The following is a 15,476-nucleotide window of genomic DNA, read 5'->3' as shown; positions in this document are numbered from 1 at the left end:
GTTCATGACTTCATGCTTCCCTGTGGCAAATATGACTCCTTTTAAGCCACTCCTTAAAATGGGAAAAGATGAGTGGACATGCCATTTACATAAGGTAAAAGCATTGGTCTCAAGTCAGGAAATGGAGACAGTTGCTTCTCTTTTGCTAATTTTTATAGTCAGATCAATCATTACATAGTTTAAAATAACTGGAACAAGCCAGGCTCCACACAGGGTTAAGATGTTTGGTCACAATGCACAGTGAAGCACTGATGGTAAGTGAGGCACCAAAACTACAATTTGACTCATGTACCAGCAATTGCTGCCTTCTACTTGAATTTTAATTGGAACTGTCTGCAGTTATCAAATTTGAGCCATTTAACAAAATACCTGGAAAACCACCACATGCCCAGTTATGCAAACAATGGGCCCTTTCTTTTCCAAAGGCCCTGTGTATGCTGTTCATTCTCAAAGGAATCTGTGGAGTGTGCCAAAGGATAAAAGAGCATCCAGAACTATATATAGAATGCTGAGCAGAGTGCTCAGATTGTTCTCTGCATGTTACAACCTCATTAATCAGGGTTAAAATATTTGTACTTTTTAGTGTAAGACTATTACTGTAATAATTTTGTTTAGCTACGATTAAAACTTCTATGTGCATCAGGTTCTGTGTCTATAACAATCAAGACAGTTGGTACTAAAAGTAGCATGCATGGGACCATGTAATTTAGTTCCTTACATGTGTAGTCCTATTTTTTTGTTTCCTATTAATGTACCACAACTATGGCAAAAACAAAACATCTAAATACTGCGTAAACTAAATCTTTGTACATTTCCAAATTGTTTTTCACAACTTTAGCAAATTCACTTCAAACTTGTGAACTATCAAAGGGGCATAGAGGATTATCCCTTTATAAACTAAAATCCCCAAACCTATAAACCAATCCACACAAATTGAACTTTGCAAAAGTGTATTTATTGTTATATTCCCCAAATTAGAACAAATGACTGAGTTTAAAAGTACAAACAAAGACTACTTTAGGCAGATGTCAAGCTTTTTTTATTGGGAATATATACTTCACTGCTTCAAACAAGTCCAATGATGATGTTTGAGTCCATTGTCATCGCAGAGTTGGATTCTAGCGAATTGTCTTTGCTGGGCTTTTGAAACTTGATGCGGCCTGAAGCTGGAGTTGGTAGGCCATTGGGTGAATTTTGAAACCATATAGCCTGAAAAAGAAAAACAACAAAGAAATTAGCTTCTGGTTCATACAACAAACACCCCGTTCCTACTTTTTAAAACACACCATTAAATATAAATCTTTACAAACGTGAACAAACCTTGGTACAAACTGGTTGGCTGGTCGTTTTGGTCGATACTCTGGGTTCACCATGAACAACATGTGAGGAAATCCTGTGCCGAAGTAGGCTCCATCTGTGTGATGATGTCTGGAGGATTTAGGAGTGTACACGTCCATACACTTAGGGCAGTAAAGCTTCACCATTGCCTCTCCTGGGATATCTGACAAGCCTAGATTAGTCAGAAAGCAAACGGTAAGGAAAGACTCAATGACCAAGTGTGGGAGAAAATGTTTGGAAAGTGTCCACCTCACCAATAGGAAGCATTGGCTGATTCTCGCAGTATACTCTGGGACAATAGCCAAAGTCCCCTTGCTGGTATTTTTCCAACTAAAGAGAGAAACAAAAATTAAAGATGGCTGCTGATGACTGATTTGGAGAGCCAGTGAGACTCGCTAGTCATTATGCACTGCGGTACCATTTGTGCGATGCCTCTGTTTGTGAGAATGTATCGTGCATGTATAAGACCATAGAGCATCTCAGCTGCCTGCTCAATCAAATCGCTCTGATTCTGGTTATCTTCAGTTTCCTCATCTGTTAAAAGAAAAATCACGCAGGAAGTTAAAAACTATAATTTTTCTTCCTTTTAATCCAAAGTCTAATAACCTCACCAGGCTCCAGGTCGAGAATCAAATCCAAAGCCTGACGGTAATGAGGGACCTGCTCGTTCAGTCCTGTCAGGTTGAACTTGTCCTGAATGTAGTCTTCATCAACCTGAAATACAGCATGTACAGCGTATGTTCAGTGAATAGGTACTGTTGCTGCAGTCGGAATAATACCACACACTGATGTGAAAGCATTAGAGAAGCGTCTAACAGGATTATTCAGCTGCTGCCAGGGCAGAAAATAAGGGGTTATAATTAGAAATTGGATAGTACAAGTGCACATGTGCAGGTCTAACCAGTGATTAACTGGATGGATGCTGAGAACAAACAATTCCTGGAAAATTCATTCTGTTTTTTTTTTTGCTTTGTTTTTTGTACATACACGATCTCTGACCGGTTTGTTTGGTATAAGCTGCCATGTTCTCCGGTAGAGAACACAGTGTTTGCAAAAGTACTTGAAAAGGATTTCTGATTGCCAAATATATTTGCATTTTACAGTCAATACTTACTAGAACCACGTTTGGAACAATTATAGAATCTTTTGAGATATGTCTCTACCAGCATTGCAGATCTATAGGAAACTTTCACCATTGGTTTTTGAATCTTATGAGGAGTTATTTATGGATTTTGACCATATTCTGAGCACACATGAATATACTCAGAGCTAAATCTAGCTATTGCTTTTCTGGTTGTATTTGTAGTTTTAGGGTTTTGTCTTGCTCGAAGTTAAAACCTCTTATTCTTCCTTGGTGTCCCCAGTATTCCCTAGCTTTGTCTCTGTTAAAGAAAAGCAGCCTCATGGAATGATTAGACTGCTGGTGATTTTCATCACTGCCATTATTCAGTCTGTCCTCTGCACATTCACCACTGTGTGGTTTATCTTGGCCACAAATCAATCAGACCCATAGAGAGGGTCATCAGAGCTTCTATACATTTCAGGTCGGCGCCATTTGCTAAAACCAGTTGCCACAGAGAGTTTCTTTATCCAGGCTCTGATGAACACAATGAACATCTTCCGTAGACTTCTTTTCTGTGTACATATCTACACTATTGCAACCAGTGCATACACATATCTCTCTACTTACTATATCTCTTAGGTTACCTGTTACTTGTTAACACAGACACTGCAGCCACAAGAAGAAGCTACAGTAGTTAAATAAAACACTTCCTTAAAAGTTATTTCTGGTAACTACTGAAAAGGAATGGTAACTGAGCCAAAGGATCGTGACTACGTATTGTTTGAACCACCACAGGTGTCTTTCGCATGCACAGAACATTTTTTCCCCAACATAGTGTATGGAGGTTTACCCCTAGAATTTCAGCTTATAAAAGGCTGTCCACTCTCTCAAATGTCTCAACGTTGACTTTTAGAAGTCAACGTTTAGTAAAACCGGTTTTGTTTTTAACGTAATACTCTTGGAAATGTGTCAGAACCCAACAGTTTCCGACCCCAACTTAAAAGCCTCTCAGTTGAGGTACAAATGTAAAACAGACTCGATTCTTTTATAAATGAGCTGTTACTTTTGATTCTTTGATCATATTTTCAAAGTAAAGGTGGAACTTGCCTCGCAGAACAACTCGTTTCCTCTGAGTCCACAGAACCAGGATATCCAGGACACCTCCTCCGAACTGCTCATCCTCCTGACAAACAGTAGAGCTCTTTAGATCCACACCAGTCGGCTAACCAGAAGCTTTCATTAAAACAAACTTAAAAATGAGCCATTCTAACATTATACGCCGTCACTTATCGGATATGTGCTCCGATATAGTTTACGGTCACCGCAACTTACGTTAGCTCTTCATATACACGCTACCTGGCTAGCTATTGTGTTGCTATGTAGCTTAGGGTGCATAATTCGGTAAGTATTTCTGTTAAAAGTATTTTCACATGAGAGTTTATTAAATTACAACATAGATTTAGCTTCACTTACCCGTTTAAATGTGCCTTATAATGTATTAATATGCAGGCTTTGCTAGCTTTTCCTCTCTTCCGCGATGACCAACTTCCGGTGTCTTAGGTTTTCAAATTAATAGTCTAATTATAATGGGCTAACAGGAAATAGAAACATTTAACGAATTATAACTCGTTGAATTTAAACAAACACCGACACTGTTCAAACACTGTTCCTCTTTTTAATAAAATAACAATTCCAATACACCGGATGTAACAAAAAAATAAAAATGACATTGATGTCCATATTTCTCAGGTAAATAAAAAAAAAAATTCCCAACAGTTATAAGTAACGTTGACATTAGGCTATATGCTTTTCATTTTATTATCAAACTTATGCAACAACACTCCATACTTTTAAAATAATTTACTTTTTTTTCAGTCAAATTTCCCACTGTTTTACATCTTGGTTGGGCCAGAAGGACTCTTAAAAAAAAAGAAAACATATCCTGATGTAATGAAGACTTCAGGGAAGATCTGAAAAGGTTTTGCGTGAAGGTGGACCAACATCCTTCTGCTCCTGCTCCTTTCCCATTCCTTCGAACATTAGAATCCTTAGCAGTGGAAGAAGAAACACTTGTTATTACTTCAAATTTTCAATCATACTCTTTGTACCTTCTGAAGTTCCTTTAATGAGATGACAGAAAAAGTGCTGTGAAAGTGAAAACTGTCATTCACTCCTAGATCAGCAGCTGGTCAGCTGGTCAGCTGCTGATCTAGGAGCTATAATATTTTTCACGTACTTATGGAAACACGAAAAACATGGTTGGTGAAAGTGTGGAAACCAAAGAAAATCCACTTTTAGCTTAAAGTGTTGTGGTTAGGGGTAAGAGTTAGCATTAGTTGACAGTTTAAAACAAAAGCCATGCGATCATATTATACAGCCTTCTTTAAAAGCATTGTGTTTGTACAACGGATTTCTTTACTCAGAGCTTACATGAAAATCTACCTGGTCTCATTACATAGCAAAGCACAAAACCATTTTATTTTTTTTATTTCAAAGACATACATTCAAAAACATACTCAAAAGCTCTAACTTGAATCGATCTAGAATCAGACACCCTTTCAGTTTCATGTTAACCTAAATATACTCACAGCTTCAGAATTGCATTTCGCTTCCCCAGCATCATATTCAGGAAGTCGTGGTAGCTGATTGTGTCCTTCGATGGGCCTCCAGCTACCTCTGACATCATCTTTTTCAGCTCTAAGTGAGTTTTGGCTAGTCCAAGTTTTTCCAGCATACGTTTTAACCCCATCATATCTGAAATATTGTTTGTGGATACATAAGAAGTAAATTTGACAAGTTCAAGTGGCCTGTGAAAACGCTGTTAAAAACGAGTGAGTGAGCAAGTTGAAATTTCTCACGGTAGCTAAAAATACTTTTGTTATGTAGAAGTTTGATAGTCTTTACCTATGTCTCCTTTGTCGTTGAGATCAAACTCCATGTATTTCTCTAAAAGGAAGACATGGAAGTGTTTTACAGAACATTATACCAGCAATTTAAATGCAAATAAAGACATTTATTACTCCAAGTAACTCACTTTTAAACATTTCAAGCTTTGTTGCCAGATCTTCCTCCTCTGCATACTTTGAATCGGAGAGAAACGCCTGAAAAGGGGATCAGTTCATTTGTTTGGTCACACCATGAAGCTAAATTACTCTACCCAAATATGACAGTTATTCCAGCTCACCTCATTTATGGAGTTAAGTTTTTCCTCCTGCTGAGACTTAAGAAGCCCATAAGCTTTACCTCCTGTTAAAAACAAAACGGTGATCAAGCAAATCATTTTCTGAATTCTGAGAAGAAAAACAAACCATATCAATTTGAAATTTCAAGCTTTTTTCAATTGAATTGGCTTTAAAATATAAGCTTTAGTAGAAAAATGCATGCTTACCTTGAGCAATGTTATCCATCTGTGTGAACTGTGCTGGGAAACTGTAAAACAGCGACTGTTTTTAATCGCTGTGGTTGTAAATTGTATCTGAAGAGGAAGTGAGGTCTGGGTGAAGTTCCTGCATTACATTTAAGGCAGCAGAGAGCTAAGGTCAACTGTGTGATGCAAAAAATGTAATTCCCATTTACCCCATCTTTTCAGCATGCAGGGTCTGAAAACTTGTGCCATTCGGTTCTTTTTCGTGTTACTGCAGCAGCGTACTGCCCACAGTGCGCTCACTGTTATGTTTCACTTCTGTACAATGCGATGAATGAGGTTACATGTTTTCACAGTTTTCAGGAAGCAATATTGTTGAAACATGGGAGATTGTTGTTAGTCAGCAAAGAGACAACTCAGTTACCTGAAATGAAGGCATAAGCCAAGAATTTAGAGTTTATGCAGTTAATATAAATACTTTATTAATACACGGACATAAATACACGGCGTTAGAAAGATCAAATATCCTTAAAATTTTACTGAGTCTATTTATTTGAAATGCAGGCTGGAACATGACATTTCTCTACTAAAAGTATTTTTTTATCCAGTATAATTTCTGTGAAACTGAACATGGTTTTGTAATTAGCATTATACAATAATCTTGAAAAACGATCCTGCAAGGATAAGCCAGGATAGACATTAGATGAAAGGATGGATGATGTTATAGTTTATTCAGATGCACTTAACAAGTCAATCACGGTATTGCCGTGATGTTTTATTTTTGCCAGACGATGGCGCTCTTGCTCAATTGAAAATAGGAAAACAGTCCTATGTTCGTTGTGCTTCAGTTTCAAGATGACACTTCACAGGAACTGAGAATATCCTACCTTAAAACTAAAGGGTACAAAAGCTAATTCTCGCAGGACCTTGCTGCATTAATCAGAAAATGGCTCACTTGTATTTTCAGGTTTGTCTTTTAGTGTTTGTATTAAAAGTTCCTCCCAAATGCAGAGGTGAGTTTTTTGTTGGTCTTTCTTATTGGATAAAATCAGCCAATATTCTATGTTAATATATATTTTATGTCTTTTTTTTTTGTAGATTTGCACATTTTAGTAATTCACTACATACAGTAATTTTTTGTCTTTCCTGTCTCAGCAACCTCATTAAAATCTGACTCTGCGGGTGCCGAGTTTGTGTCAGCTATTAAAGATCAAGACGTGGCTCTGTCATGTCTAAACTTCAACATCACGGATCCAAGGATTTGCTATAGAATCAGATTGACGAACAACACAGATGCCAAGCAACCGTCAGTTATATTTGAGTATCCAAAGAAATCCCAGGATGCCAAACGTGTGAATTTGGAAGCAAACGTGAAAGGACAAACGTGTGTTTTTTTGAAAACCTTGCAACAATCAGATGGAGGGGAGTACAATTTAGAAATTTGGAAAGGATGGGACAGAATTGATGTCACACAAATAACATTACAAGTGAAAGGTAAGGTCTTCATTTTTTTATTTTTTTTATTTTAACGATTAATTTATAAAATCTGCATGGTAGATCACATGCTTCTTTATGATTTTTTTAGACTGCTGGACTCTTAAGCCAGAGGTGGCAAAGCCTGGCCAGAAAGTGAGTCTTAACTGTTCAGTGGATGCAGAAACGGCCCCTTCAAATGTCACATGGGCGAAGATGAAAGGGAGAAACTCTGTACCTGTTAATTTGACAAGGGTTGAAATTAAGGGTATATCCCTGACAATCAAGTCTGTGTCTGCCAGTGACGACGGGTGGTACAAGTGTGATTATATGCTCGGGCAAAGTCAGCGTTGCTCAGAGATCAATCTACGTCTTCAGGGTCATCAAGGTCTGATCTTAAACAGATCTCTTCAGTATTACCTCCAATAATGTTATATATTAGATAACTGTTACTATTTCTCCACTTTTTTGTTTTATTAAGCAGATGTGTCCGCAACTACCATGACTCCAACATCTGCATTTACAGAAACTCGCCAAGGTGCATTTTCTGCTTAATTTTCCGCATACACTGTAACAGTGGTCTATTTGTATTGAGATGTTGAAATCCCTTCATCTTTATGTCTTTTCCAGCCTCTCCTTACATTGCTTCGGAGACCAACAGGACGAAAGGAAGTGGTGGAACCTCGACTCTGGTTGTAGTCCTGACCATCACCACGATTTTCACACTTGCAGCACTAACAGGAGTGCTTATTTACAGGAGATACAAAACTCAGAGGAACTCTGCAGGTGGGCTCTTTTTTTCTCTCTTTCTGTTTTTTATGGTTTTAAGGTTTTATGGTTGATTTCTATTGCACAGCGATTTGTGATTTTATGTCTGTGAAAAGCGCTTTATAAAAAAACTTTACTTACTTATTCTCGTTTTCTCTCTGTTCCTCTTTCCCCATGTAAATATGTATGTGTATATATTTATATATATATTCTTTTTTTTTTTTGCGTTTTCCCCTTTCTTCACTTGTGAATCAGTCCGCTTTAGAGAGCCTGCAGATGTTTATGAGAATGTCAGTCTTCCATGTTCACCAGGTGAGAGTAAAATTATGACCTTGGTGCCACTTTTCTTTAATCAAATATCTAAACTGCCCCTCATTATTTGTATTTTCTTGCCTTAAAACTAGAGTCATTTTCCACCTTTTAAATGAGAAATGTTTGTGTAACACACAGATACTACAAATCGAATCAACAGCTTGTATGCTTTCCCAGAGGAGAACGTAGAAGGACTCACCTGTAAGTATATGGCAATGACGACTCTAATGCTTCAGTATTGAGGATTCATGCAAATATTCCAATATTCCCATTTTTGTTGCAGTTCAAATCTAGACATTTTCTGGCTACTCAAGGAAAACACTGAAGATCTTTCTCTGTTCCCTCAAAAAATAAATAAAATAAAATAAAATTAAGACCAACCTGCCTGAACCAAGAAACATGCCACCTTCAGCATCACATAAATCCTTTTTTTCCCCCATTGGTTTGACCTTCAGCATTTTGTTATCACCATGTCTAAATGCCTAAATGCGGTGAGCTGCTACAATGTAATTGGCTGATTCCTTACTTGTGCTAACACCACTGGACAGAAGTGCCTAACAAAGTTTCCAGTCAGTTTATTTCAAATGATCCATATTTTTCAAGTTTGTTTGCTACACTGTTGTCTTTCAACAGGCTTTATTTCATCCAAAGTGAACATGTGATCTTCTCTTGTGTATTTTATTTTGCAAATCTTGTTTTTTGTGTTGGCAAATAAAACTATTTCAGCATTTAAGTAAAGACAGAGCAGTGTTAATTTTACTTTAGTTGACAGGTTGTAATAAATTGTAGAAACCATCATCAGTGGTGGCAACTTCTCTTTTTCGCGGTCCCGGTTGCTGTGCTTCCTCATCCTGAACGACATCATAAACATGATTCTGGTAGAAACAACCAGAATGACATTAGTAGACTGGGATATATCAGACCGACACAAATCAAATGGAAATGTTGATATATATACTTATTTCTTTTTACCATTGAGATGCTTGACGGTTCATCAGCTGCACAAAGAGAGAAAACATCAGTTGTGACATTTGGTACAAGATCAAAAAGTGAAAGCTTAGATGACGGGTTCCTCTACCAGATTCAGGACCCAAATCCATGTTACGCTTCCTCTTCCAGTGAATAAAAACTCCTCCTGCTGCTGCACATAATAAAACACCAAGAAGGAGACCTAACCATGCCAGACTCTGCAGAGCTGAAGAGAATGTAGTCTTATTTCTTTTTTCTTTGTGCTTAAACAAGGTTGCATTAACAGAAAAGTAACCCCACATACGTACATTTATCAGGGCTCAAACTTTTTGACGCCCTCAGTGAACCTTCTCTGTACACAGAGCAGGTTATTGCATCAGAGCGAACTGGCCAAACCGGGAGAAGAAGCTCATTGATCAATGTGTTGTTGACATGAAATAATCTGCCTTGCCAACGCTCTTGGTTACCTCCAGACCAAGTTAAGTTGAAGTTTTCTTCACATGTTTCAACACAAGTAAGCACACAGGTCAAAGAAAGATTTCCTCCTATTGGCTGTGTATTTGCTGCAACTGTAACATAGAAAAAAAAGTGTCAGAAGAAACTTTTATATAGCTCTCAGAGTCTGAATTTATTTACTATTATTTTTCTCACTGACCTTCGAGGGTGTGAACCCTAATTTTGTGTAACACTCTTTGCTCATCAGATGAAGCCATGCACTGGTAATCTCCAGCATACAGAGGAGTCAGTTTGCTGATTACTAAGGATGAGTCTTTGATCACATGAAATACATTTGTTGAGCCATTTTCAGGTAACACATCACTGAGTGTTTTGTCATTCAGTGTCCACTCTATTCTGTCTCCAAGTCTGAGAGAGGAAGTGTTTCTGCAGAGCAGTGACACTGACTCACCAACAGCAGTGAACACTTCCTCCAGCCCATCTACAGGAAAGAGAGCAAAGCTCAACCTTTGTTCATACTAAACCACAGTTTGGATTTCTTATTGCAGAGCATTACCTCTTACTGTTGTCCTGTAACTAGCAGAGGCTTTAACCTCACCATTCTGGGTTATTTGGCATTTCCATATTGTGTGATGGTCGGTCAGTTTCCTGGTAATGATGAGTTTTGAGAAGCAAACAGATGGATTTTCAAATCTAAATCTATCACCAGTTATTGGAACGTCATCCTCTGTTGTCCAGGTGATATGTATGTCTGTGTTTTTACAGTGGTCAAATCCTGTAGATTTACTGATGGAACAGTGAAGTTCTATGGTGCCCTCTGCTGGAGGTTTGTTCTCAGAAACTGTTGAATAAAATCAAAATTACTCTCTCGTTTAATATTCACTTTAAAAGATCTTCTGAACCACAGTCCTACTTACTGTCAACAAACTGAAGGGCGACACTTGAATTTAGCTCTCCACTTTGACAAGTGTACAACTTGGCATCATCACGCTCCATCTGAGGGATCTCCAGGGAGCAATCCTTTAGCAGACGATACTTGTTTTCCTTCAAATGTGTCACTTTTCCAGCTGTAACCACCTCATCTGTATCCCATATCCCAGCTGTGACTGTCCAGTTTACAGAAGAGCAGGATCCAGTAGAAGGTAAACCACATGTCAAGGTAACTCTGTCTCCTGTCATAGCAATCTGCAGCACAGGATCTGTATGTAATAATAAAACAATGCATTTAGACTAAAAATATAAATAAATCTTGAGTATTTATTTTCAAAGCAGGTATTTAGGTATCTATGGTAATTCAACCTATATTCACTTGCAAAGTGAATTCAGGTGATTCTCTGTTTCTGTGTTGGATAATTAACAAATTAATCAAGATTAAAGAACTGAAAACCAGACTATGCTGATTGAGCTTCAGGAGGCTTTTCAAAGCAATCGATGACCGAATACAGAGAAAGCATCCTGCACATGGTACTGTATTGGATGTTTTTTCTCCTTACACACATTTTAAAATTTGTAAGGTAAAGCAAATCACCACAATAAATAATTACTTAAATACTTGATACAACCTAGATGAGCTGATTATATATAATAGAAGTGTTGTACCTACCTGATGAATGAAGTGCCAGCGAAGCCCATAGAGGAGATATAAGATACAGTCCAATCAAAAGCTGGAAATTCATTTTCCTTTCATAAGACTCTTGTGTAAATGCTTCACAAATATGACCAAGTTCAGTAAGGGCAACCGTTTCTTAAAATACGTCTTCAGGAAGTATTTTTGTCACCACATGACAGGATGTTACTTCAATGCAAAACTGAATGTGTGCAAAATCTTCTTCTGGGCTGTTTTTGTCGCTCTGCAGGTCCCTGTAATTTGTTCTTCTGCTTCAGATGTTTGAGTAAATATAACTTTTACTTTCAGCCTATTCTTCTCCATGTCTCATGTGGATGCCAGACATGTTAACACATATTTTTTGTAGAGTTAGTTTTAGACACTTTATTGCAAAATTAGCAAAGATGTGTTTTTGTTTTTTTTTCTTTTCATGGTCATGGATGAGTCCAGTTCATTGTCTATTCTGTAAGATGAAAACTGAACACAAGCTGCCTGATAAACCCGATCCAGTGTGAGGTTCCTCACATTATTGGTTCAGTTTTTGGTTCTTCTCTAAAGGTTCTGATCTTACAGAAAGCTGGTCTGATTCTCAAATGAAAAGCAAATAAAAAGTACAGCTCAGCCAAACATCATTCACTCCAGGCAGATTAAGGGTTACAGATGTTTATAAATATTATCCAACATGCCTCCTCTGGCTGGATGTATATTAAAGTTTCAGATTGACCCAGCTGGAGTCTCTGATGAATCTGACAAGGAATCTGAGGAGGGAGATGAAGATTAGGTCCTTTGAACCCCAAAGACTTGAAGCCCATAACTAAAGCAAAAATTGTCTTAATATTGTAAACCAGCAAAAACATTGTTCAGAAATTATTCAGATAGTATGATTGCAGTAATACTTTTTTCCTGTGATTGTTAAGGGTGCTAACAAGTTTAAATAAAATGTCAATACAAATTATTCAAAAAGAAGTAAACTAGATTTTTGCTCAATTCATATTTATTTGGCTTTTTTATTATATTTTGATAGATGTTGTCATATTTCCTATAATAAACAAACTTACCGGTTGCTGAATATTCAGCAGCAAAGCCAGGAACAGCACTACTGCAGAAGGTTACATCCATGCTGGAAACGTGGATAAGCAGCTAAAAGGTGACATCTTACATGACAGATGCAAAGATGTGGCATAGACAAATAAAACATTGTAAAATCAAACATTGACAAAGTGGCTCAACCACTGAGCCATGTGATGGTCCAGAATCATAATTTTAGGCCTTAAGATGTAGAGACATTTAATGTCAGCCAGGTGAGCATAAGCTTTTTCTCCCCCTCTACAAAACACAAAAATGTTTATATTTTTCAAATAAATGTTTTAAATTGTAGAACACCAGCAGTAAAGTTGTCTTCTGTTTCTTGTGATTCTTCTACCTCGGTGTGTTTCCTCATGGCTCTAAGAAGAAGCAAACTGATGTAAGCACATTTGAACATTCCTGCCTGATTTGCAAAGTCGTTCAGTTCTGACAAACTGTTTATTAGCAGCATAAAAATATGAAAACAACAATCATGTTTAATCTTATTTTTCAGAACAAATGACATTTTGTAAATCAGCAGTACCTGCATTTTTGCAGCGTTTCCACTTCATGTAGATGCAAAATCCAACTGCAGCTACACCTACACATATTACGAGGCCAAGACGAAGGGCTAAAATCCAGGAAAGCTGCAGAGCTGAAGAGATTAAAGTCTAGTCATTTTTGGTATTCTTATATTTTCTGTACAATTTTTATAGATGTAACCCCACATACATACTTTTATCAAGGTTCAAACTTTTTGACGCCCTCAGTGAACCTTCTCTGTACACAGAGCAGGTTATTGCATCAGAGCGAACTGGCCAAACCGGGAGAAGAAGCTCATTGATCAATGTGTTGTTGACATGAAATAATCTGCCTTGCCAACGCTCTTGGTTACTTCCAGACCAAGTTAAGTTGAAGTTTTCTTCACATGTTTCAACACAAGTAAGCACACAGGTCAAAGAAAGATTTCCTCCTATTGGCTGTGTATTTGCTGCAATTGTAACATAGAAAAAAAAGTGTCAGAAGAAACTTTTATATAGCTCTCAGAGTCTGAATTTATTTACTATTATTTTTCTCACTGACCTTCGAGGGTGTGAACCCTAATTTTGTGTAACACTCTTTGCTCATCAGATGAAGCCATGCACTGGTAATCTCCAGCATACAGAGGAGTCAGTTTGCTGATTACTAAGGATGAGTCTTTGATCACATGAAATACATTTGTTGAGCCATTTTCAGGTAACACATCACTGAGTGTTTTGTCATTCAGTGTCCACTCTATTCTGTCTCCAAGTCTGAGAGAGGAAGTGTTTCTGCAGAGCAGTGACACTGACTCACCAACAGCAGTGAACACTTCCTCCAGCCCATCTACAGGAAAGAGAGCAAAGCTCAACCTTTGTTCATACTAAACCACAGTTTGGATTTCTTATTGCAGAGCATTACCTCTTACTGTTGTCCCGTAACTAGCAGAGGCTTTAACCTCACCATTCTGGGTTATTTGGCATTTCCATATTCTGTGATGGTCGGTCAGTTTCCTGGTAATGATGAGTTTTGAGAGGCAAACAGATTAATTTTCAAATCTAAATCTATCACCAGTTATTGGTACGTCATCCTCTGTTGTCCAGGTGATATGTATGTCTGTGTTTTTACAGCCGTCAAATCCTGTAGATTTACTGATGGAACAGTGAAGTTCTATGGTGCCCTCTGCTGGAGGTTTGTTCTCAGAAACTATTGAATAAAATCAAAATTACTCTCTCATTCAATATTCACTTTAAAAGATCTTATGAACCACAGTCCTACTTACTGTCAACAAACCGAAGGGCAACACTTGAATTTAGCTCTCCACTTTGACAAGTGTACAACTTGGCATCATCACGCTCCATCTGAGGGATCTCCAGGGAGCAATCCTTTAGCAGACGATACTTGTTTTCCTTTAAATGTGTCACTTTTCCAGCTGTAACCACCTCATCTGTATCCCATATCCCAGCTGTGACTGTCCAGTTTACTGAAGAGCAGGATCCAGTAGAAGGTAAACCACATGTCAAGGTAACTCTGTCTCCTGCCATAGCAAAGTGCAGCACAGGATCTATGTGTAATAATAAAACAATGCATTTAGACTAAAAATATAAATAAGTCTTGAGCATTTATTTTCAAAGCAGGTAGCACGTATCTATTGCCACCTGAACTTCAATCTAATGCTGCCTGCAACAAGTTCTCCAGTTTATTTTCAGAGAAAATTCAAAAGATCAGATGATTAATCTACACATCCACTCCAAAGCCAGTATCAATACTATGCCCAAACAAAATAAATGCAGGAAAAATGACCCAATTTCAACTACTTCATTATAAAACCCTTGAAGAAATTAAAAGTCAGCTAAGCTCCGGTTCCTGCTGTCTGGATGTCCTACCCACGTATTTCTTTAAGAAAGTTTTGCCCGTCGTTGCTAATGATCTGATCCAAATAGTAAACTCATCGTTCTCTTCAGATGTTTTCCCCCAGGCTTTGAAAACAGCAGTTATCAAACCACTGATAAAAAAGAACAATCTAGACAAATCACTGCTGCAGAATTACAGGCCGATCTCCAACCTCCTATTCATCAGCAAAATTATTTAAAAAGTAGTTTTTAAACAATTGAATAACTTCCTAACAATAATGAATCGCTTTGACTCCTTCCAGTCTGGTTTTCGTGCTCACCACAGCACGAAAATCATTGAACACTTGTAAAAGTGTTCAATGACATCCATATAAATACAGACTGTGGGAGAACCACAGTGCTGGTTCTGTTGGACCTCAGTGCAGCTTTCAACACTGTTGACCACGACATTTTACTGAATCGACTGGAGACCTGGGTCGGACTCTCCGGTCCAGTGCTCAACTGGTTTGAATCTTACATAAAGAACAGGGATTTCTTTGTTTCAATCGGAAACTTCTCATCAGAGAGGTCAAAGGTCACATGTGGGGTACCCCAAGGTTCAATCCTAGGACCTCTTCTTTTCAATATTTATATGCTCCCACTTGTTATGACAGGAAATAACATTAGCTACCATAACTATGCGGATGATAC

General features: G+C 37.8%; 4 protein-coding genes and 1 long non-coding RNA gene across 10 annotated transcripts; 1 reads left to right on the top strand and 4 right to left on the bottom strand.

Annotated features, from left to right (window-relative positions):
* Positions 1-933: 933 nt before the first annotated feature.
* LOC103478541 (casein kinase II subunit beta-like) lies at positions 934-4,006 on the bottom strand. Its single transcript, XM_008432448.3, has 7 exons — positions 3,875-4,006; positions 3,509-3,584; positions 1,950-2,052; positions 1,757-1,872; positions 1,593-1,668; positions 1,321-1,510; positions 934-1,209 (listed from the first exon to the last, which is right to left on the bottom strand). Exons 2-7 carry the CDS (start codon positions 3,578-3,580, stop codon positions 1,119-1,121), a joined length of 648 nt encoding a protein of 215 aa, XP_008430670.1. The 5' UTR covers positions 3,581-3,584; positions 3,875-4,006; the 3' UTR covers positions 934-1,118.
* Positions 3,579-9,056, top strand: LOC103478539 (uncharacterized). Of its 2 annotated transcripts, none has more exons than XM_008432445.3 (8): positions 3,579-3,802; positions 6,921-7,259; positions 7,351-7,626; positions 7,723-7,776; positions 7,869-8,024; positions 8,262-8,318; positions 8,457-8,519; positions 8,602-9,056. In XM_008432445.3, exons 3-8 carry the CDS (start codon positions 7,455-7,457, stop codon positions 8,610-8,612), a joined length of 513 nt encoding a protein of 170 aa, XP_008430667.1. In that variant the 5' UTR covers positions 3,579-3,802; positions 6,921-7,259; positions 7,351-7,454; the 3' UTR covers positions 8,613-9,056. The 2 variants fall into 2 exon arrangements, with proteins under 2 accessions (XP_008430667.1, XP_008430666.1); XM_008432444.3 differs by lacking the exon at positions 3,579-3,802 and adding an exon at positions 6,256-6,778.
* LOC103478540 (allograft inflammatory factor 1-like) lies at positions 4,063-5,934 on the bottom strand. Its single transcript, XM_008432447.3, has 6 exons — positions 5,790-5,934; positions 5,586-5,647; positions 5,436-5,502; positions 5,306-5,347; positions 4,990-5,155; positions 4,063-4,448 (listed from the first exon to the last, which is right to left on the bottom strand). The coding sequence occupies exons 1-6, from the start codon at positions 5,806-5,808 to the stop codon at positions 4,361-4,363; spliced, it is 444 nt and encodes a 147-aa protein (XP_008430669.1). The 5' UTR covers positions 5,809-5,934; the 3' UTR covers positions 4,063-4,360.
* LOC103478542 (uncharacterized) lies at positions 8,938-11,549 on the bottom strand. 5 transcript variants are annotated; one of them, XM_081597676.1, is made up of 9 exons: positions 11,347-11,549; positions 10,661-10,942; positions 10,300-10,584; positions 9,943-10,224; positions 9,755-9,856; positions 9,596-9,673; positions 9,397-9,459; positions 9,291-9,316; positions 8,938-9,193 (listed from the first exon to the last, which is right to left on the bottom strand). In XM_081597676.1, the coding sequence occupies exons 1-9, from the start codon at positions 11,417-11,419 to the stop codon at positions 9,080-9,082; spliced, it is 1,305 nt and encodes a 434-aa protein (XP_081453802.1). In that variant the 5' UTR covers positions 11,420-11,549; the 3' UTR covers positions 8,938-9,079. The 5 variants fall into 5 exon arrangements, with proteins under 5 accessions (XP_081453802.1, XP_081453801.1, XP_008430672.2 ...); XM_081597675.1 differs by having other exon boundaries at positions 9,397-9,513; positions 11,347-11,540; XM_008432450.3 differs by having other exon boundaries at positions 9,397-9,513; positions 9,596-9,850; positions 11,347-11,546.
* Positions 11,550-11,848: 299 nt separating this feature from the next.
* On the bottom strand, positions 11,849-14,507 carry LOC145547748 (uncharacterized). The gene is made up of 6 exons (XR_014084055.1): positions 14,216-14,507; positions 13,855-14,139; positions 13,498-13,779; positions 13,151-13,405; positions 12,959-13,069; positions 11,849-12,794 (listed from the first exon to the last, which is right to left on the bottom strand). It is a non-coding gene; the product is annotated as an uncharacterized LOC145547748 (long non-coding RNA).
* Positions 14,508-15,476: the final 969 nt, after the last annotated feature.

This window comes from Poecilia reticulata, chromosome 16 (genome assembly GCF_904066995.2).
Source record: "Poecilia reticulata chromosome 16, P_reticulata-male-v2, whole genome shotgun sequence".
Classification (NCBI taxonomy): Eukaryota; Metazoa; Chordata; class Actinopteri; order Cyprinodontiformes; family Poeciliidae; genus Poecilia; species Poecilia reticulata.
The sequence above is the reverse complement of the archived record's forward strand: the minus strand, read 5'-3'. Positions and strand labels throughout refer to the sequence as shown.